This window comes from Pomacea canaliculata, linkage group LG1 (genome assembly GCF_003073045.1).
Source record: "Pomacea canaliculata isolate SZHN2017 linkage group LG1, ASM307304v1, whole genome shotgun sequence".
NCBI classification, from domain to species: Eukaryota; Metazoa; Mollusca; class Gastropoda; order Architaenioglossa; family Ampullariidae; genus Pomacea; species Pomacea canaliculata.
In genome coordinates, this window is record NC_037590.1 from 15,197,758 (window position 1) to 15,219,923 (window position 22,166).

The 22,166-nt window shown below is 41.2% G+C and overlaps 1 protein-coding gene across 1 annotated transcript in view; it reads left to right on the forward strand.

Moving 5' to 3' along the window:
- The first annotated feature begins 15,249 nt into the window (after nt 1-15,249).
- The window catches only part of LOC112567716 (ubiquitin-conjugating enzyme E2-24 kDa-like), a 38,298-nt gene continuing 31,381 nt past the window's right edge, over nt 15,250-22,166 (forward strand). The window contains exon 1 of the mRNA XM_025244534.1: nt 15,250-15,419. Coding sequence (XP_025100319.1) covers nt 15,250-15,419 — 170 coding nt within the window. The remainder of the gene's footprint in view (nt 15,420-22,166) is intronic.

The following is a 22,166-nucleotide window of genomic DNA, read 5'->3' on the forward strand; positions in this document are numbered from 1 at the left end:
AGTGGTGAGAGTGTGAAAGACAGAGGAGAGCCGGAGCGACTAGCACAGACAGACAAAGAGCGCTTACAATGAACTGGCACGTACTTGGACGTGCACGAGAAGGCGGATAGGAGTGGTGAGCTGTGCCTACATTTTACACAAAATCCACGATCTAAATGAGAAAAAAAAAAAAAAAAAAAGAAAAAAGAAAAGATTCCAAGATATCCACCGAACCCCACTTAAATCAGTTCTGTTAAATTGACCGTGACCGTGGGAAGTGTACTTCTGGCAAAAAAAAAATATATATATAAGAGTTTCAGCTTAACATATTTTGAATTTTTTCTATTTAGGTTGTTAGGCTGTCCAAAAAAAAAAAAAACAATCTACATGTATATTCAACGTGCTTACAACGGCTCTTTCCAGTCGACAAAATCCATTCAACCCCAAAATTATTCGAAGTCACATCATCAGCTGTGGTCTCGGCTACAAAATACTCCTTAGTCTCGGCAAACAAACACCTTATGAACTGAAAGCCCTCCCTAGATTTGAAGAAAAACTTGTTTTTATTTGTTTGTTTGCTTGTGTGTGTAAGGTGTGAGGAGTGTGTGGTGGGGGACGAGAGACGGGGAAGTGTTCAGGGAAGCACACGGCTGCTAATTTGAGTCATGTTGTCCATCGAGCCGCTAGTGAGTGGTGCGCGTGTTCAGACAAAGCATGGCGTCACAAGCCGTTGAGTGATTGATGACCCCCTCGGCTCTGGTCGTAAAAGGATGCTTCACCCAAGGATGCTAACTCAGGGGCGAGTTGGGGAGAGTATCGTGTTGAAGTAGGATAGCGATATCCATAACAAATGCAGTTAGATAACTGAAACGAGATACATATTATGGCCAGTGGCATCAAAACGGGGGGACGGGGATAGAAGAACCTACTAACTGTGACCTGCCGTGCGAAGTCATTCGTCGTGTGACAAGAGGATGAAAGTTGGTTCAGGTGGACACTCCAGAAAAGCGACCGGTCCCGAAAGGGAGCTAAATGGGCTTGGGGGAGGGGGAAACAGGTAAACAAATTCAACTCACTATGTAGGCTACGGTTTGTCTTCGAGAAGGAGAAAATCACACGAGAAAAGTTTATACCAACAGGTTTTTTTGCCACACATAGCTATCTCCCCCCTTTGACATTTGAGTTTGTCGGTAGACACAAACACGTGGAAGCTGGATACCTACCCAGAGAGCCTAATGATATGTCTCTTTGCCCAGACAGACAACCGAGGACTCACGGAGCGAACGAAGCGAAAGAATGCCAGAACGAGATTCACAATGGTTCTCCCCTCCTCCATGTCCCCTTCACAGTGACAGAGACACGTGAGCTTGTGATTAATTCTGAGAAACTCACAAATTTCAGTCCTGGCAGTAATGCTTACTGACATTTTTTAATACAAAAATTATTGCACGAGGAAGCAGACACAAAGTATCTCATAATCGCAGAATGGAATACTCTCGTGAAAGTTCGCAAAGTTCCTATAATCATTACTGGAAGTGCAGACAGTATCTCTAGATCATAGACGCCATAACGACCTCCGGGTAAGCTTCTTGCAGTGATAAAAGACAATTTTATATATGTATATATCAATGGCTTTTTCTCGCAGACGGGCACTCTAGCCAGGAAATGTAATTAAAAGAGGATGCTCGCATGTTGCTGTTTTTCTTTGTACCGAAGATAATATTTTTCTTTCATGTTGACATGTTTATCGGACATCCTTCCCCTCCAACCCTAACCCCTCCCCTTATTGCAGGTCGACACTTACACAACCGCTTTTCACTCCATTGCGTTGTACCTGCCTGTTCTTTATCCTCGTGGTTTGCAGGTGCAATTATTATTGTTACCTGCATTAAAGTTGTTGGCACGACTACAGGTCTACAGCAAGTTCCAACCCACAGACGGGAGGAGGCGGCCAGACTCGACTTGGCAGCTAAAACACCTGCTACTCTTCCAGTCTGCTGCAGGTGTTGCTCCCTCCCCAACCCTCCGGCGAGACTTGAAGCTCATTTCTTCGATTTGGTTGTAATCCTCCACCTTACTCTCTTTGATATCTACCCCATCATTGTTGTCTACAGTCAGGTAAAGGCAGACGGGTCTCACGGGTCAGAGCTGGAGGCGAGTAGATGGTGGAAAGTGCGAAGGACAGGGATGTTGACAAAGGTAACCTGTCCTAAGGGCGAGTAGGCTTGTGATGACTCACCCGGATAAGCCTTCACACGGCGATGGTGAGTGGCAAGATCACAAGCACATCAAAGCGTGACCGAGTCAAAGGGAGACAAGAGGTGACTACAGTTGTTGCCGCTTGGAAATGATTGTTGAAGTTCCATTTTTGCCCAGCGGAGGAATTTTTTTTTATTTTAACCAAAATCGAAAGACATGTTTAAATGCGTACAAGTTCATGTAGCCTAGTGACGGTTAAAGTGGTTTACTGTTTGTAGACCACGGTATATGTAAGGTAAAAGAAAAGGTAAAGGTAAGGTCAGAGGCCGGAGCGAGATTTTACACGACAAAGTACGATGCAGAGCGCAGCGAAACACAGGTGTACAGCGCCTCCTTTGATAGCTTTTAAAGAAAAAAAAAAATAAAAATCCAAACCAATGAACGGACTTGAAACTGTTTTTTCTTCTCTTCATTATATCGGTGCACAGAAAGCCTTAATGGAAAGTATTTGAAACCGTTGTTTGTCTTAATTCAGACTACTTAATACTTTCTGAGAAAATTGCAACACAGGAGTAAAAAAAAAGTTTCTGTATTCTTCACTATCTCTCTCTGTTCTCATTAATTACCAGTACATTCAGATTCCAATTCATTACACTATAAAAACAACAGACAACAGTTACAGAAATTGTTGCCGCTAACACTTTCCTTAGTTCCTCTGCCAATAGATGGATCATCTCTCCAGCTACTGCATGAAGGTTAAAGGTGAAGATGTTTCGTAACGATGGTTATAGGGGATGAGGATGCCCATCTTCTTTCTCCCTCTCTGCCCTTCCTTGCCCATCCCTTTAGGGAGTTAGGTACCCACTCTCCAGCTGATTCATCGGGGTGGGGAAGAACGATGCATCTTACTCGTATGGAACATCATTCGAAATGAAAACCCGTTGCTATACCCACCGGACCTTCCCTTCTGCAAACTGTAACGACCGTGGTTATTTTTCTGTTTCGAGTTTTGGGAAAAGGATCTGATGAGCATAAATGCGTGCTGGCAGGCATGTTATTTCCGAGGAGAAGAAATAGTATCCTCCAGAAGAAATAGTTAACTTGTGTGTTAACCTTTCACTCCTGAGTGTTAATCCATTAATTGTTCGTGCCAGCGACGAGGGTCTCTCTCTCTCGTAAAACATCTTCCTTGCTTGTGTGCATGCATGTTCGCGCGAGTGTGCGAGCATGCGTCTGGGCGTGGGTGCGGGTGCTTGATAGCATGCATCCACTTTCCCCTGCGATTTCCCGATGATTAAATATGGCGTCTCTCCTCCTTCCTCATCTCATCACTTTCTGTTCAACTGTTTGTGGGTGTGTGCATGCGTGTGTCAATAGTTGTGTATCCGTCCGTGCGTGTGCATGTATATGCGTTTGTTGACGTGTGCGTGCGTATGTGTGTGTGTATGCTTGTGTAGGGGAGGAGGCGGGTTGGAGATAGGTCGATGGGTGCGTTTCGGGGGTGAGCAAGTGTTTTTTGTCGATTTTGGTAAGAATGTGTGTGGGGGTGACAGAAGAATATTCGCACGTTGGCTGCACGCGAACATTTTTCTGGGTTTCCTCGAAGCACATCGTCAGCCTCACCACAGTCCGTTGTCACAGCGCGGCCACCACCACCACCAACACCAACACCACCAGCAGCAGCAGCCGTAGACGGCGTCGCCAACGAAGTCGGACGACTATCGATCTGTCTCCACACTACAGCTGCCGCTTGCACCATGTGCGGGAGGAGGTTAGGGAGCCGAGCGGGAAGAAACTCCAGCAAAATTTTTTTCTGGAATTCCCTTTCGCCGCAATTACCGGTCCTTTCGGGTTCGAGAAAGATATCCCCCCATCGCGGAGCCGCACTCGGAGGTGATGCTAACCTCAGTGGTCAGGGAATCAGTCTGCTGCATGCGGACCTCGCGGCTTGTCTTGACGTGCTGCATCTCAAGCGCAGCAGCTCTACATTCTACCTACAGTCTTCGTGGCTCAGCACGCTCGGGAGAAAAGATCCGCAGGACGTGGGTTTTTCTCGCCAGCGTGAATTAGCTCACCATCCACACATTCACACACGCGCATGCGCATACACACATACTCATATACACTCTCTTCGCTGTTCCATCAAGTGTTCTCGATGACCACCCTTACTCAGATGTATGGAGTTGGGGGATCGCCAGCAGTAAATGGAAGTCGATAGAGAAGGAAGAGTCGTTCCGGGCACTTCAATCGTGTTCATGCGCAATAACCGCAGCGAGGAACATACAGCGGAAATAAAAGGTGGCGTCTTTACGATGTGTGTGCGCCTCAATTAAATAAAGCACGCACCGGCAGTGGCTGCTGAAAAGGGTGTTAATTTGATGCGGGAGGCCGAGTGTGCAGGCTTATCGGCTACAAAGTGAACTGGAGGCCTCGCGATAATTATGTTTGCTCAGTAGTTGTCATTAGTTAATTATGAGACTTTTGATACATTGATTTTGTTTGTTTAAGCGTGTATCCTCTATTTGCAGTTTTTATTTATATATCCGCTACTCTACATTTATGTAACTGTAATTCATCTTTAGAACTTGTAAGAAATATAAGAACACAAAATTCGGATAAAATGAAATGGAATGCTTCTAGAAAGGGAATAAAAAATATTTTTATTGTTCTGATTGATAATTAACAATAATAACAATAACAACCAACTTTATTAGTCCCAATGGGCAAGTTAAATGGGAGGTGTGCTCTGTTTCCAATATATAATTACACAGGGTAAAATGTTTACAGCAATTAAAAACAGAACAATAAAGAAGAATGATGATGACGAGGATGATGAGGAGCTCTTGTAAAGCGACATATATCAATAATAAATGATTCATCACTCATTACTAATTAAATGTAAGACAAATTTTGTTTTAAATATATTACACAAAAATTCTAACGATAAATAAAGTGTTTTATAAGTTTATATAATGTCGAAGGAAATGAGTTTGATAGACTGATTTTTTTATGTCAGGTTGTCGAAATGGCAGTGAATTCCGCAAAATACTTGGCAAAGCAGCAGGAATTCATTCAGCAGGGAGGTGGGGATCAAATAATAAACATCTTGTCTCCTTAGTCACTACACACCGTCCAGCCCACGTGTATATTACTTTATGCCACCCTACCTCAGGGCATATTAGAATTGCGATCTGGGATAAATAAAGTCTTATCTTATCTTACTTGCCACTGCTTTATTACTAAGATCCCAGAAGTAAAGACAATGTCGGCGAAGTTTGGACGCCAGCCGGAGACAAGACACTAACCCTTGATTTACCCGGGACGTCTTACCTTTACTCCATGAATACTACCCAGGGTGCCTGTAACATGGCAAGAAGCTTTACCTTCCCTCTGTGTGGTAATGAATGGTCCTTTAGCAGTCGCCCTAAAGGGCTTTCTCACATCGCAATTTACTCCACAAGTAGCATGTGGTGGCAGTGTCCGACCTTTTCAGAGTAATACTTTCGCTAATAAAACCAGTCTGCACATCTGCGGAGTGAATAGAATAATCTTTCTGGTCACAGACCTGAGCAGGTTTCGAACCCCCTACCTTGGAACGGGCGTCACATCCATTAGGCTACCGGATGTGATGTCATCTTTACTGAAATCAAAGTGCTGAGTGCTACTCGTTTGGAAGGCATCTCGTGGGAAGATGCAAGCGATCGCCCAGGAAAATAAAATTGTTGAGTCTGTAAGTGAACGGTCCTGCGGTTCTCTGTCTATTCTAGCCCTCGTTAATTTCCCTTATTCACGAATCAAGTCTACAGCCCCGATTCAGGTTTCAAGCCCGTCCTCATGGAACCTTCCCGCTCGTAAATCAAGCCTATCTGTTATTCACTAGCGACTCGAGGGGTCGGCAAAGATAGAGCAACGGTATGCTTTTTGCACTGTTTTGTTACTCAGTTGCTTCCCCTTGTCACGTGAACAACGCAGCTTCTTGCACAGAGAGCAACTCTTTTTTTTTTTCTCGTCCTTTGGATGCTGGTCTTTTGTCCATGTGTTCTGACACTGGCTTCCTGTCCATGTGTTCTGACACTGGCTTCCCGTCCATGTGTTCTGACTCCGTCCTTAGCCGCAGTGTTCTAACATCGTCTTTGGCCTCTGCCTTCTGACCCTGTCCTTCTCTCATGTTCTGAGATTCTCCTGTTACCCGTATGTTCTTACTTTCGTTCCCGAGTTCTTTCGCTGTCCTTTCGCCCTGGTGTCCTAGTGGCGCGAGAGACGATCGTGGTGTACAGTGAGGTCGTGTATCAGTTCCTTAACTGGCGACTCGTTTATTGACGGCTCGCCCCAGGTTCATTGACATCTGTCTGGAACCCCTTTCGGCATCCACTTATCAATCATTGTTATTAGGCCGCCTCGCGTGCAGGCAGAGGAACTCGCTGTCGGGGTTCACCGGCGCTGATTGGACAGAAGTTCCTCTCCGAGCGGCTGACGACACAAAAATTGCTGACACTGCAAACGTTTAACGGGTCATGCTCGTAATGATGCTCAAACGGCAACCATAACAATAACGGCTTGTTTACGCCAGAGGAAAGTAGGGACGGCACAGAAACAGGCGAGCAGGAGAATTATATTCCCTGGACTGACTCAAATACTGAACGGGAACACCAACAACTGTATCGTCGAATTTATCCACACACAAAATACATCGTTTAATCAAGTTAATAAAAACAATAAGAAGAAAAAAAATAATAAGAAGTTCTTAGCTGTTTTTAATTTATGGATACCAAACCGGGTTTATGAGTAATAAATATACAGGCGATACGATCAGTTTTATATTACTTAATTGTTTCTATTAATGACAGATGTTTGCTAGGGTTATTGTTGACTTTAGACCTCGAAAAAGCGCTTGACACCATACACTTGGTATTTATGCAAAGGTTATGAGGCCTTTGACCTGGGATTCACTGAATAGTTATATTATTTTGAAAAAATACATTAAATCAGCAGTTATGGTAGTGTTTCAGAGCGTGGCTGTGGGCAAAAAGGAGCAATATCTCCATATTAATTAATATATTCTATGCGCAGACATTTCAGCACTTATGAGTTGAACTTTCTTTCATAAACATTGTCCAAAATGTTTTTTCGTTTATTGCCATTTTTGAGTCATTTATCGAGTCACCCATCCCAAAGTCCTTTTATAACTACAAAATTTTTTTTCACGCTTCCTTTTTGATGATAGGGGAAAAGGATGTGTAAATTATTATTATAAAGCGTTCTTCCAGTGAAAGCGAGTTCCATGCGCTGTGCTTATAGAACAATGATATAAAATAAACTAAACACCTGTATCACAAAACGCCTTGATTCTGTATTTCGTCCCTCTAAAATAAACTAACCTCTTTGTTCTGTATTTACCCAACCCTCTGTGCGCCTAGCTACTAGTCATATATTAAAAAGAAAATACTGCAGCATCAGGAACTTGTTTTTGAAGTCACGTGAACCCGTCGACCGCAAATCATCCGAGAGCAGGATGACAAATAGACGTGGACATCGGGAAGTGGATGATAAAACTCTGTCCCTCGGCAGGTGGAAACGGACTGCAGCGACTGTAGGTGTCCTGGCGTTTCCAGGGAAATGGAGACATGGAGAGAGAAAATCTTTCTGATGAAGCTGTCTGGACTAAAACACTCATTTCTTGAGAAAAAAGTCTATGCATCCATACATTCAATCATCTAAACACTTGCCCGCGTGCACTCTCTCTCTCTCTCTGTGGCGGTTTAGGTTTCGTGATAAACTAAAATAGAATGGTTTCAGAAAAAGCAAAAGTACATAAAAAAAAGAGAGGAAACAAAAGGTATTGCCCGCATGAGCTGTCTTCAAAAGGACGGATAGACAGAATGGCAAAAGCAGAAAGTCTTTGACAACGCCTTGTGTGAGTGGCTATAAATAAAGTAGACACACCATCAAACAGCCGGCACATCACAAAAGGTTTCAGTTTGTTTCCCTCTTTTCCAGACGACAAAGTTGCCGCGTCCTGATGTCCTGCTGGGAGACTGCAGTCAGGTGTTGCCACTCTGGCTTCCATTTCGGAACAACTGAGCGGTTGGTGGTCGGTTAGACTGTCTGTCTGTCTCAGTCATTTGCTGCAATGCAGTTTGCATCTGATATTTCGTCACATTAATATTTATATATATATCAAGTATGCATGGCAAGTCAAGTCGGAGCAATGGGGAATGAAAAGGGTTTGTGATCAGGAGCTTACTAAATGATGAACGACATAAAATTTGTCACTCGGATTTAAAACCTAAGCGAATGAATGAATGAAGAAAAGAGTGAAAAGATTAAACAGCTGTGGGATTATAAGTCGATTATTTTTCTGTAAATATTCTGGCCACTTGTATTATCGGACAACAGTTAAAATGCTGTCTGATTTCATCTGTCTTTGCCGGACATTTAGTTTGCCATTTGTGAAAGAGTGTTGAATCCTTCCTTACAGTGTATCGAATAATCCTGATAAAAAATTGATGTTAACGATAGTTTGAGGTTATGTAGCTATTCTTGTTGCTGAAAAGTTTAATTTCTTTGAAAAGATGAAGAAGGAGGCGGAAATCAAGAGGAATGAAGAAGCCAGCGATCAAAAACTCCTTTTCTTAGCCGAGAGGACGGAGCACGAGAAAGGAAGTGTAATTGTGTAAAGAGCCGGAGAGTTAAAAAAAGTGAAAGAACTTGTGAAGAATTCGTTTTTTACGGACCTCAGGCGTCATGTGGCTTAGGGAACAAAAAGACTGGACTAAATCTGTTCTTAAATGGTTCATTTCTGTTGTAAATTTGGCCTTTAACCTCACCCTATATTTAGCTGATACATTTTCTTTTGTTAAAAGTCTAATTATGTGCAATGACATTTTCCTAATGACTTGGTAAAAACTCAGTTCGAAATATACACATTTCCTGAAATTTGGATAAATACTTCCTCTACCCCTCATCCCAGATGCACATTCTGTTCTCGAGATACACTCCTTACAAACATGGCCACGTACCATGAAAAAGGACAACAACACTGACGTCATGATTGTACATGGATACCTTACCTTTGTCAAAGCTAATGGGAGAATTAGGATTTCATGTTAATTAGGCGTGTCTGCGTACAAGCGTGAACATTTTGACTTCTTTTTTTTTTTTTTTTTTTTAATCTCACGTGGTCCCCGAAAAGCTGGCAGGGGAGGTCACGGTAACACACGAGACTAGCCGAGACCTTGTGCAGAAGCCTCCGAGAGGGACAGAAAAAATTGGCCTCGGGAGATGAGAATGGCACAGGTCACAAGAGGCGAAATGTTTTAATGGTCCATTTCAGAATAATAAACAAAGGTTTGATCCTATTTCAGACACGATGTTAATAGAAATTTTGTTCCAAGGATTAGACTGTATAGTTTGGTGGGGTTTTTTTTTTTGTCGGTTTTTTTTTTTTGCCACCTGCTCCTTTTCTTTCCATTGCAAAGTACAGCAGGCCTACTATGGTGGCAGTTATCTGCAGTGTGAGCGGTGTCTGCTCTTTGTCATGGCGGCTGACAAGATTCCGTGGATATGTGTATACATGGAGCGCAGACTGCCCCTCCGTTTTGTTTAAGGTTGCAAGTAGGTCAAGTGGTGGTGCCAGGTAACAGAACAGCATTATTAATAACAGCTGACGGTGGTGGTGCAAGCACTCACAGTGACTGATTATTATAATGCACATTGAACTCTGGAGGTTATAAACACCCTCATTCATCTTCCTTTAGTACAGTTGCTTATTATTTTTTTTATAGTTCATATGTTATTTGTTTGTTTTCTGTCCCTCGTATGCTGTCCATGTTTCGTTCTTGTTCTTAAGCGCTAAGAGCATGCTCCTTAGGAGTATGCGCTGTGCACAATCTTGTATTATTATTATTATTATTATTATTATTATTATTATTATTATTATTATTATTATTATTATTATTATTATTATTATTATTATTATTATTATTATTATTGCCTCGGTAGGATTGACCGATAAACATTTTCAACAAAGTCTGCCTCCTACACAATGTTTTGTCGCTTTCCGATTCTTATTCCAGAATGTTTGGGCCTTAGTGGGTGGAAACCTGTAATTTTCATTTCCTCCAGGATCTTTAAATCTTAGCTTACTTTTTCCTCAGGGTCTGCAACCCGAGGTCTTGGTGGGTTTTTCATCCTGAGTTTAATGCTTTTCTCCTTTGCCATTAGTAACTCCTTGGCTGATTTCTTCCTTTATTGTTTATGGTCGCGTGATATACTCTGATCCGGGCACTATGTCTGGCTTCTGATTCAGGTTCCACCCTTTTAAGGCTTTTTCTCTAAATCGAGGATGACTATCGATCAGTTCTTTTGGAGGACAACCGACATACAGGTGATGCCCGCGTTTCCGAGTCACGCTCGGCTTTTCGACGCCAACCCTCCTGCAGAGCTTCTCTCGATGTCGTCGGCTTCTGGCTTTCCTCGCCGCAGCAGTGTGCATCAGCACCAGTGACAGCTGCAGCATAGAGTCCTTCGATCGCTCCTCTCACGACTTTTTGCATCCGCTTTTTCAGATCGTGGTTGAAGGGAAGGAGACGGGTAGGGTCAAAGAAAGCTTTCTTTGTCGAACTTCAGAGCCTCGTTTTGGCGTTGGATGCCTAAAACGTTCCAACCTGCACTTTTAAGCAAACATAAGTTCGACTTGTAAAGCAAACGCGTGCTACACATTTACATACATAGGTACACAATTGTGGCATGACTAGGTAAAGTAAAGAAAGAAAAGAAAGCAGTAGAGAAGAAGGAAAAAGAACTACAGGAAGAAAAAGAAGAGGAAGAAGTGATGACGATGAAAAAAAGGAGAAAAAGTGGAGGAAAAAGGCGAAAAAAGATGTAGAGGAGGACGAAACAGAAAAAGAGAAGAAAAAAGTTTGGAAAGAAGAGAAGTAGAAGAGAAGGGGAAGAGTAGAGGAGGAGGGAAACAAATACAGGCGGAGGAAAAAGAAGTAGAAGAGGAAGAAGTAGAGGGAAAAATAGAAGAACTGGAAGAGGAGCTAGGAACGTAAAGCAGGACACAAAAAAGAGGCGGTGAAAGAAAAGTAGGAGAAACTCGGCAACAACAGAAAGAACATCAAGGGGAAAAAAAGTCAAAAAGAAGACAAAATTATGTATTCCAGAGACGGAGGTCGAGTATCAGCTATGACCTAGAGGTGACCTGATCACGGATCCAGTTTTCACAATTACAACAGAGCGATAACACTGCAGTGTAGACTGTAAGCATGTCTAAGCATGAATATTAAGCAGGCTGCACAATCAGCTACACAATTTCTGGAATGTTTACCAAACGCCTTTGAGTGCGATAAGGCGTTTTATTTCTTTTAAAATCCAGCAGACCGATCAGTTTGAAAGCAAAACTCGCATGTGAGTGTCATTGCCCGTGGTTCAGTTCCCACGAACTTTATAGCCTTCTGAGTGCACGGTTTGATGATAAATTTAACTCGCTTTTTGACTAGTTTGCAAAAAAGCCAGCATCGGTCGACATTGACATGGATAAGAAATGTTCAGGTAAGCCCTGCATTTGTTGATGTGAAGATTACTCTAAGGGAATTGTTACAGATGTGCAAGTGCCTTTTCCTGGCTACGATGAGGATGAAGATAATTGACGATAGTCATGCAGGTGGTGGGTCATCTACACACTTGTTTAGGAAACACAGAGCCTCCGATTACCTTGACTTCATCCACGCAGACGTAATTTGCGTCCATGTTTGTGCTTCTGGGAGTCAGTATTCTACCTGTCTGTCTCTTAGTCTTAACCAAAACTAAAAAAAACAAAAAAACCCAAAAACAAACAAAAAAAACCACACAAAAAAAAACACACACACAACAAAACAAAAACAACAAACCAAAACAAAACAAAACAAAAAAACCCAAAACAATCAAAAAAGACACAAAAAAAAAAAAAAAAAACACCTCCCCTCCAAAAACCAAACAAACAAAACAAAATAAAACAACAAAAATAAAATTAATCGGTTGCGTATGAATGGTATTTTGCTTCTCTGTGTAAGCATCACTTCCGGTGCTAGCCCAGGAAGTGGAAGAATGCTGCAGGCTGAGTGGTATGACTTGGTCTACTCCTGTTGACACAAGGCGTTGTATCTGTTATTGTTCTCTGCGAAGGACCATCAAGACTGTAGTCTGAGGGCTATCTCCAGTCATCTACAGTGCTTCCTTTCTCCACTTCTCCACCACCTCCCTACCTACCTCTCTCACTCTAGGGAGTCCGTGGCTCCTGAAGAATGGACTGTCTGCGAAGAAGATGTATCAACCGTCATGACAGTAGTTGACGTCCAGGGACCGGGTGGGTAGACTCTCTATGTGGATGCTGAGGCTTAAGTAGCAGTCAGCTAAGCTACTCATATTTTATAAGCATTTTAGCTGACGCCTGGGCTTTAGTATCCAGCCAGCATCGGGCATTTATTGGCATCGGGCTTCAGGTGACTGGTTGATTGGTTGAATGGTTGAATGGTGTGGTGGGGCGAGTGGTAGTATGTGTGACTTGGTAACTATTGTAGTAAGAGACTAGACCTTGCACTCATGCAGTCTCTCTCTCACACACACACACGCACTTTTTGTATAGCCCCTCATTCTATCAAGCTGGTGACACTTGAATAATAATAATAATAATAATAATAATAATAATAATAATAATAATAATAATAATAACAATAACAACAACAACAACAACAACAACAGCAGCAGCAGCAATAAAACCATTTGGACTTCATCAAACTTATGTTTCCTCACTGAAACTATAGTTCTTCCGATGTATTCTCAATATGTTTCACGCAATGCCAAACAGATTATTTTTTGTGTAAATGCGATAATTTAATAATTTCATGTTTTCTTGCATGGATTTTTTTCCCACTTTTGTTGTTCCGATTTGATGTTGAATATGTTGCTTGCTGAAGGCAAATATGCCGGTGTGTGCAAAGGTTGTAGCAGCTCTAAGATGTAGAATCGAAAACAGATTAATGTTGAGTCGTGGACAGATAGTGACTTGTAAATGAGCACACCCACTTGTTGAGGGATTTATTTATTTATTTATTGATAGGTGGTATTACGTTCTGCTTCACGTAGGATGCATCTTTTCGTCTATTCAACAGATTCTGCCACTTCAACAACTACCACCACTACCCAACTTTTAAGTCGACAGAAATGGGAAATATGATGGCTTCCTGACTTTCAGCTTCAGTAGTGTGTGTATGGGTGAGTGGGTGGGGTAGAGATAATGCGGATTAGCCATGCTAAACATCCGCCACCCGAGAGAAAAATTCTTTGCGTTTGTCAGTGTCTCCTTAATATCCTAGCCATTTCACGGTCACTGCCATGGAACTCTGTTTAAGCTTCTCTATTTCTCGCTCTGTAATTCTCTCTTTTTCTACCCTCCCCCTCTCCTTCCCAATAATTTAAACACGTTATTTCTGTATTTGCGGATCGTTTATTTAATTAATCTTTAACAGCGGCAGCTTTATTAGAAGAAGAATCGCGAGTGGAAAGGCTTTTCCGTGTTCTTTGAAATATTGATTAAAAACACGAACGAGCGAGCGATAGTCTAGAGTTCATTCGCACCCTGCAAATGACTCCCCCTCTCTCCTTCCGGACATGTGTAGTGAATGGGCGGGGGTAGGGAGAAATTTCGCTGTAATTACTGGGCTCCTTCGCTTTCGAAACCTTTTTACAATGATCATTCACCTGCCACTTCGATTCACAAACTTCTTTTATGGTATGCATGTACCTCTGTGTGCGTGTGGTTAAGAGGCTGGCCTTGTGTCAGCATGTTGTCTAGGTTTATGACACGTGTACCAACCACACCTTGTGCTGCTGCATACCTCACTGGCCGGTCATGCTGTGTTCAGCACGTGCTTTGAACACCTGGTACCCCTAGGGAGGGGGACAGAGAGTGAAAAGGTGAGGGAGGTGCGGTTTTGATGACACCCTCCCCCATCTCTCCATCATGATGCTGCGAAGACACAGCGATTCGTGCGCGAACTTTCCATCAAACTCGAAAACCGGCGATGGCTTAATGGACGGGAAAATGTTTCTTTCTAGTATGACCGGCAACATGAGGGATGCTGTCTTTTGTTGCTGTCAATCCCACGCGCCTAAAGCCGATGACACTAGATACATCACTAACTGATCTATGGAATCCGATGTCAGCTGTTCTTTTTCCCTCCTGCCAACAGCCAGCTATTTCACCGAACGTGCGTACGCGCGAGGAAGGAAATAACATGCAGAAAGAACGAAATACAAGTTTTCTGCAGCGAACTTTAACTCATTTCCTCGATTGCACGTTTCAGCACTCGGCGACGACAGCTTTCCGTTTGTTAGTTAGAGCGCGTCGAACGTGAGGAGGGCGGTTACTGGAACAGCCCAGTCCATTTGCTCAGGTCACTGGGAGAAGTTGGCAAATCGAGTGCAGTTGAGCTGCAAGGAGTAGACAAGAGAAATCAAGGTTCTGTGACATTACTGTGCATTACATCGTGCAGGTGTGTGGCTACAGTGCTTCAGCAGAGGTGTGAGTGTCCTTTCTGTAAATTTGGCTGCGTTTGGTGAGGAGTAAGGCTGGGCGTTCTTTGTTGATATCGACTGTGAGGCAAGCGTGGAACATTGTGTGTGTGTAGTTTCGCTGTGAGGCTTGTCAGCCTGGTGTTAAAGGCAGTGATTGTCGCCCTCGTTTCATCGGCTTGTATCAATTTAATCATGCCTTTTTTCTGATAATAGCTGACCTTTATGCGTACTAGACGCAGCGAAGGTTATTTTAGGGCCAAATTATTAATATCGTCAGTTGAGTTGAGGCGAAGGGAGAGAGGGAGAGAGAAGCGATCGCGGGCAACACCGAAGGCACACATGTGCATGTGCGAGCTAGTGCCGGCGAGTGTCGGCTAGCAGTAGTCAAACAATGAGTTTAGTGGTTAGAACAGGTTCATCTTTTGTAACCAAGTCGCCGCTTTTCTTTTCAGGCTGGTCGAGAGAGGCAACGGCAGAGTTGAGACTGCCTGAAAGTTGTGTGTGGCGTTCGGAATGTCGTCGGAGCGTGGGTCTAGTAGCAGCAACAGCAACGGAGCCCCTCGCAAAAGGCGCTCGGACACGGAAACAGGAGAAGGTACCTCGTCATCGTCGCAACGAGGAATAGTCTCGGTCCCGCGAACGAACTTGAAGATTCCCAAAACGATGTCCACCAGCCTAAAAAGGTAAGCATCCTCTTGCAGTTTCCCCCGTCGACAATCCCTCTGCATTCATCGTAAACAAATATCGGAAATTAAAGCCGATAGTCGGTTGCCGAGTAGCTGCAACACCAGCGCGCGCGCACACAATGCTTTCTTTTTGCCTGGTGCGTTCTATTGGAAGATTTACGGTACTGGAGGGGGGGTTCGCTGCCTCATTTGCATATAAGCTTTTCGTCGTTATTACTCGAAAGCAGGAGCTTAAAACCTCAAATATGCATATTGGTGGCTAAAGAGCAATGCACCAACAATGTGTTTGTGATGTTGCTTTTGGGGTGGGATGGTCAGGAGGCTGTAGAGCGAGGAAATTCCCTTCGCGTCCTAGGGGTCAGAAGAAGGCTGCTCGCCATGTTGAGAATGGAATTGGCGATAGTGATAAGCAAACTCTTTCTCGGGACTCTACAGCCACCGGGATTTTTAAAATGCCTTCATGCCAGACTTCCTTGACTTCTGATGCTGCTTTTATGCAGAAGCGCTTGCAGCAGTATGTTGTTGTAGATGCATCCTGCTTTGTTGTACACTATTGCTATGATCCCATATCGCCGTAAACCTTCTGAAAAGCGGATGTTCGTTAGGCTGTAGCAAGACTAATAAAATTGTACACCTTGTTCTCTTTGATAAGTTTCAGAGGCTGCATTTCATGTTAGTAGTTTAATTTTGGGGTTTCCCCTTTTTGCCTCGACACATACAGTTTGATTCAGTTTTACTTCAGATTTGGTGTTTGCAGCCTTTTGCTGACCGAGTCTTCAGTTTCATAAAATATCTGTCATATATGTATTGATTTATAAATATGATCACAGTAACGATGTTTTTTGGTATCATATACACCAAGCTAAATATAAAAACCACAAGTAACAGGAGCTAATTTTATGTATTAATTCAATCAGGGTTAATTCAATCATGTATTAATTCAATCTAACCTAACCCTGTGTTTAAAAAAAAAAACTTTGAAAACTTGCTGCAAAGACAAAAGTTTCAGAGTCTCTGCATGCTGCATCAGTTATTTTATAGGATTAGGTTCTTTGTATGGTTGGTATCAGGTCTCAGCTTTTAGCATTCTGTAACAAGAAATCTCTTTACTTTCCCTGCCGTTGCAATAGACTTTTTGGTAAAAATCTGATTTTTCCTTGCATGCAAGGATTTTGAAATCGTTCTAGCTTTAAGTTGATGATCTTCGTATGGTGATCACTGGTGCATGCAGTTTCACATTTACATGTACAGCATCCTTTCAAGATTAACATGAAGGGATGTTAACTGACATGAAAAGTCCACATGTCAGAATATGTTGTAAATCTTTGACACATGTTCAACTGGAGTGGTAAATTAGTTTTTTCCCTCCCCAGACCACTTCCTGGTGGAATGGGAATTTATGTTCCTCTTGTTCTGCCCTGCATAGCATTTTGAATAAAAGAAAGGCAATGTCACTATAACTAAATGTAAAATATGGATGAGGATGTTTGGAAGGAACTTACCAGACCAGCATTTAGTGTATGTAATGTCTGTTTAAACTTTCAGCTTTTTGGCCTGTGGAAAGGAAAGTGTCTGGTTGAGGTAATGGGAGGGCTTATATATTTTTTATTCTTTTGGGAGTTTGGCTGGGCAGGGATAAGGAGCAGAACAGCAGCTCTTACAAAAAAACTCTTTCTTGGCTATATTTTGTAAATGTGTTTGCTCATTTTTATCAGTGAAAAGTATTCCTCTTGAGTTATTTTTGCTGCTACTAAACTGCTGAAATAACAAACACATTAACACAACCCCAAAACTAAATCACTTCAGAGCAGTTTTACTCCTCTGGTAGTTCATTTGACTAGATTGGGAATGTATTAACTCTAATTGTTGACTAATGAAGATTAAATGAATAAAAGTATGGGGACAGATAAAGACTTTCCACTGTCATGTAGATTTGTGAATTATTTGGTAAAGGTATTTGGTAAGTAATAGTTATTATCAAGGAAAATTTCAGAGAAACAAGAAGTGTCTGCTGTCATTCAAAATATGTGGCATTTTATTAACTGCAGTACAAATCATGTGTTAAGGAGAATCAGGGAAATTTAGGCTAAGCAGAGAAACGCTAGTGACTTATGGGGTTTAACTGCACGGTGTGTGTGTATTTTCAACATTGCACTTGTAGTAAGTAAACAATAACCCAACAAGAATAATGTTTGAATTTTGTTTAAAGACTAGTTTAAAGAGATAATTATAAACCAACTTAGTTCTTTGTTTGTTTTTTTTTTCTTGAAGGGGATTGCTGTTAAAAGAGTTGACATTTGACGGCTTGTTTTGCTATTTAAATTCACTTTAGAGTTGTTGGCATGACAGCAGTTTTGATTGTTACGGCCTGTATAGAGCATAGCTATCTAAATCAGTAAAAAGTCACCAGAGGAGTCTTGCAAAAATATTATTTGCATGATTGTTCGATTTCAGGATAACTCTATATCTGCTTTTGTTTATATGTTTGTGTGTAGGTATGCATGTTTCAAATATGTGTGTACACATTTGAAGGAGCATGTTTATACATTGTAATTGTATATAGAAAGCAAAAGAGAGAGGTTGTGTGTGCATGATCAGGAGTGCTGGGATAGGCTAATGAGAGAGCATTAAGATTGATAGGCTGAGAAAATAATATGAAGGGAAACATGATTTTTAGTTGTATAAGACAGGATCAAGTGCATTCCTGAGGTAGATGAAAATGGATTGTTGAAACATTGACGTTCATTAGTTTCAGGACATTCTGTTTTCGTCTTATATATTGCTTATCCAATCATCATAAAGTGTTAATTAAGGGGATAAAAACACTCAAACAATTTAGTATTTGATGCCAATCTGTTTATTACTCTCCAGTCTTATTAAAAAAAAATCATTTATATTTAGCGAAATTCTGGTGGACAGTTTATAAATGCTTGTCAATTCGACAAAAAAATTATATTCAGTACTTACTCTAGTTGCTGTTGCTATTGTTTTGAATCCAATGCTAAATTTTAGTTCCTTAAATTTTAATTATGACATTCGCAATGTTAGAGATCATCCTAGGAAGATAGAACAGAAATATTAATTTTAAGAATTGTTAATGTAATACAAAAATATATAAAGAAAATCTAAAGCAAGACGTATAACAAACAACTGAAATTGTAATTCAGGAAATTTAGTGCCATCTGATTGTAACATGCATTAGTGTTCAGTTTTGAAGGGAATTAGTACCACAGGCTACAAGTAAAGGAATTGCAAAATATTTTGCTTGAAAGACAGTCTTATAACAGTGCATTAAAAAAAAAACAACTCTGTATTGATATGGAATTCATTTATTGCGGCATTTTATGGGTTATTAATTTTGTTATCACTGTAATTGAAAACTTGCAGTGTTTAATGAGATCAATAATAATTGTGCTGCTGCTAATATTCCTCAGTTGTGAAAGTCGTATACTCCCCCTAAACACTGTTCTGCAAAATAATACAGTAGCACGCCGCCTAATTGTCGTTTTCAAAGTACAGCTACTGCAACGACGATTGCCGGTCGCAATATTTATGTAATTCGTGGCAAAGGTTACCTCGACAATGAGGGTCTTGAAAAGTGGAAGGATTTTTCTTGAAAATGACTTCCCCCTCACCCCCACCAAACTCCACGGCTGACCCCGCGACCTTAACGCGGTCGTAGCGCGCGTGAGCCGGGGACCGTAGGCAGACATTGCCTGCCAAGCCCGACACCGCGGAATTGATTGCCTGCAGGACCTTCCCTCCCCAGCAGTGCTTCTGACACGAGCTCTGTAAACTGTATAATATTTACATCTGGTCAGGCAGGATTTAGAGGCTGTGTGTGTCTGTCCGTGCACCCGTGTGTATGCGCTCTCTCTCGTGTGATATACCACCAACTTCATCCCACCCGTCCATTGACCCACCCACATCCATCTACCCAATGTTTCAGACACCATGACAACAGCCGCACGGTCCTTGTACTTACATTAGGGGTGACTTACCTCTTGTCTCAAGGCCCATGAGCTATTAGTGTCGGGTTTGGTCTTTTTTACTTCTTGTAATAGCTGCATCCGAACTGCGAAAGGAGTTTCCACCGTGAAACCGTTTTACATTGTGTGGTAAAATAATCAGTAGCTCAAGCCATTGCTGGATGTATTTCATGCTGCTTGCTGCGACTTGGGTTCCCATGTGTCCTCCCTTTTCCCCTCCTGCATGCTTTGACCGCGTGCAGTTTATCAGCAGTCACTGGTGTTGACAAAGACAGGGGAAGAATTTACAGTTTAATGACTGCCATTGATGTGGCTAATATCTGATATAGAATGGCTAGACAGTAGTAAAGCAGCATTAACAGAGGTACTGATAGCAAGCAAATGTTTATATTCTTCTTGTATGCTTTTGTTTCAATAAAAAAAAAAAGTCACTAAGCTCTATTCGGTTCAAAAAGAAATGAATTACAGTAAATGTAGCATGTGGAAATCATATTAAAGTTAGTGGGTAATAATGTAGTGGCACATCCTGTTGCACATGAAAATGCACTTTTAACAGAAAACCATTTTCTGCTAGTTTTCAGTTGCTGAGCTGTTGAAAAATATATTTTCTGATAGTGTAGTTTTTGGTGCTGTCTTATAACTTTTTCTACCTGTCAGCAAACATTAAAAAAATTGTCCAGATATTTCACTTTAAATTATTACTAGCTGAAAAAAACATGATCTGTTCTTGCAGTAGCATTAAGAACATCATTTGATGCATTATTAATGTTAGGGTGGAGAGCTGTTGGAAAGAAAATACAAAATAATTTTGTTGCACCTGAAAGCTTTCCTAACTGATGACAACTGTTTAGATTGAAGCAATAAAAGGGTTTTCATAACGGATTGATTTGTGCATAGTGTGGACCTTAACCCTCTGAGCACTGTATAAAAATAAAAGTATTACAAAGACCAGTTAATAACTGAAGACTGTATAGAATGATAGTGAATGAAGTTTGTTTTTTATTATTGCTGCTCTCAGGTTAACATTTGACCAAGAAACCTATACATTTTTTGGAAAGGAGAAAGTTTGAACCTTGCAATAAAAATAATGAAAATTGCCTTCCCCGTGCTTCCCCTGCAGAGCGACAATTGTGGCCCATCGTGCTCAAAGGGTTAACTGATATTGGGAATGTAATAATATTTTCCACTCAGATGCATATATTGGCAAAATGTTGCATGTGAGTTTATATGAGTTTTTTTTAATGCAAAGGCTTTGTAGTATTACTCTTGCATATTTCTAAGTGGAGAATATTAACCTTTTGAACTGATGCAGGTTTGATCTTGCTACATTGATGCTGTAAACTATAAATAGCTGATTGGCAAAGAACAAGGCTAATATTAAGTTTGCTTCTCATACCATGGTATGTATGGTATATCATGTTGAGGGGGATGTTGTTTCTTGGTAGGGGGTGGGGGTTGGTGTAGGCATTTTATTTTTGGATCATGCTGCTTTATGCTACACACATTCCTGTGAATCTGCTTATAAGGAAGTAGATTAAGAAAACAGAAGGGTGTAATCCTGAAGTATATTTGTGTGTGTGTGTGTGATCTTGTTGTTATTCTTCTTCTTGCTCCTATTCGCACCCAGTGGAGCATAGGGCCGCGATCTTGTTGTTATATCAGCATATAACTAATCTTAACATTGTAAATAAGTGAATCGCTATGAAAATATGTATTAATGCCTCTTTAGGCAGATTTAATGATTCAGAAATTATACACCAACATTTAGAATAAAATTTTGTTATCTTAAGGAGTGGTGAGAGTGAAATGGTGGTAAGTGTGTGTGTGTGTGGGGGGTGTTGAACAGTGAGTGTGCTTTTTACTGTCATAGTTTATAAAATACCAGTTGTGGCTTTGGCATCTTTTAGATAAAACAACTTGATCAGGATGTGAAAATATTTTTAAGTCTCTATATGCCTCACAAATATTGCTGCCATGAAAAATGGGAGCAATTATTTGACAATGTTTTATTGATTTTTGTGAAAATGTACACCACTAAAGTTTATTAATAATAAAAGACACATATATGTCACATTCATTCAGAAGTCAGTTTCTTTTAATTAATTACTAGTTCACTCAGAAAATAATAATGATATCAACCAGCCATCTTTTCATTCATCAGATAGAATGTAGTAACACCAAGCAGGCAAAGACATCATACAGGGTAACACAGATACCTCAAGATTTAAAAGTTTATGCTTTTAGATATTTGACTGCCATGGGAATAAATGAGGATGTATAATGCTTAGTTCTGTACTTGGAAAGGATAAATCTGTTATGAAAGAAGCTTTTCAGTTTCAAGAGAGTGCTATGGAGAGGGTATTTATAGTTAAAAATAATGCACCTCAACATCATGTCAGTGTTTGCTTTTAAATAGCTTCAACTTGGTCTAGACTTTGACCAGCAGATGGTCTAGCTTTCCTAATTAATTTATTTAATCTTCCTGTATCACCTACTGGTGAGTTACATTCTCAGCACTTGCATGCAAACAGCATGCTACCAACACCCTGATAAAGCATGCATGGCATCTTGTTCACTTTTTCTCACATTAACTGATGTAGTTTCCTGAGAGAAATCGGTGCAGATTGCATAGTTTTGCACACAGCATCAACATGAATAGACCAGCGTAGTAATTTGTCATCAAGCACAACACTTAAATACTGGTGCAGTAAGAACAGTATAATATGAAGTTTGTGAGCACTAACTTTATTAAGAG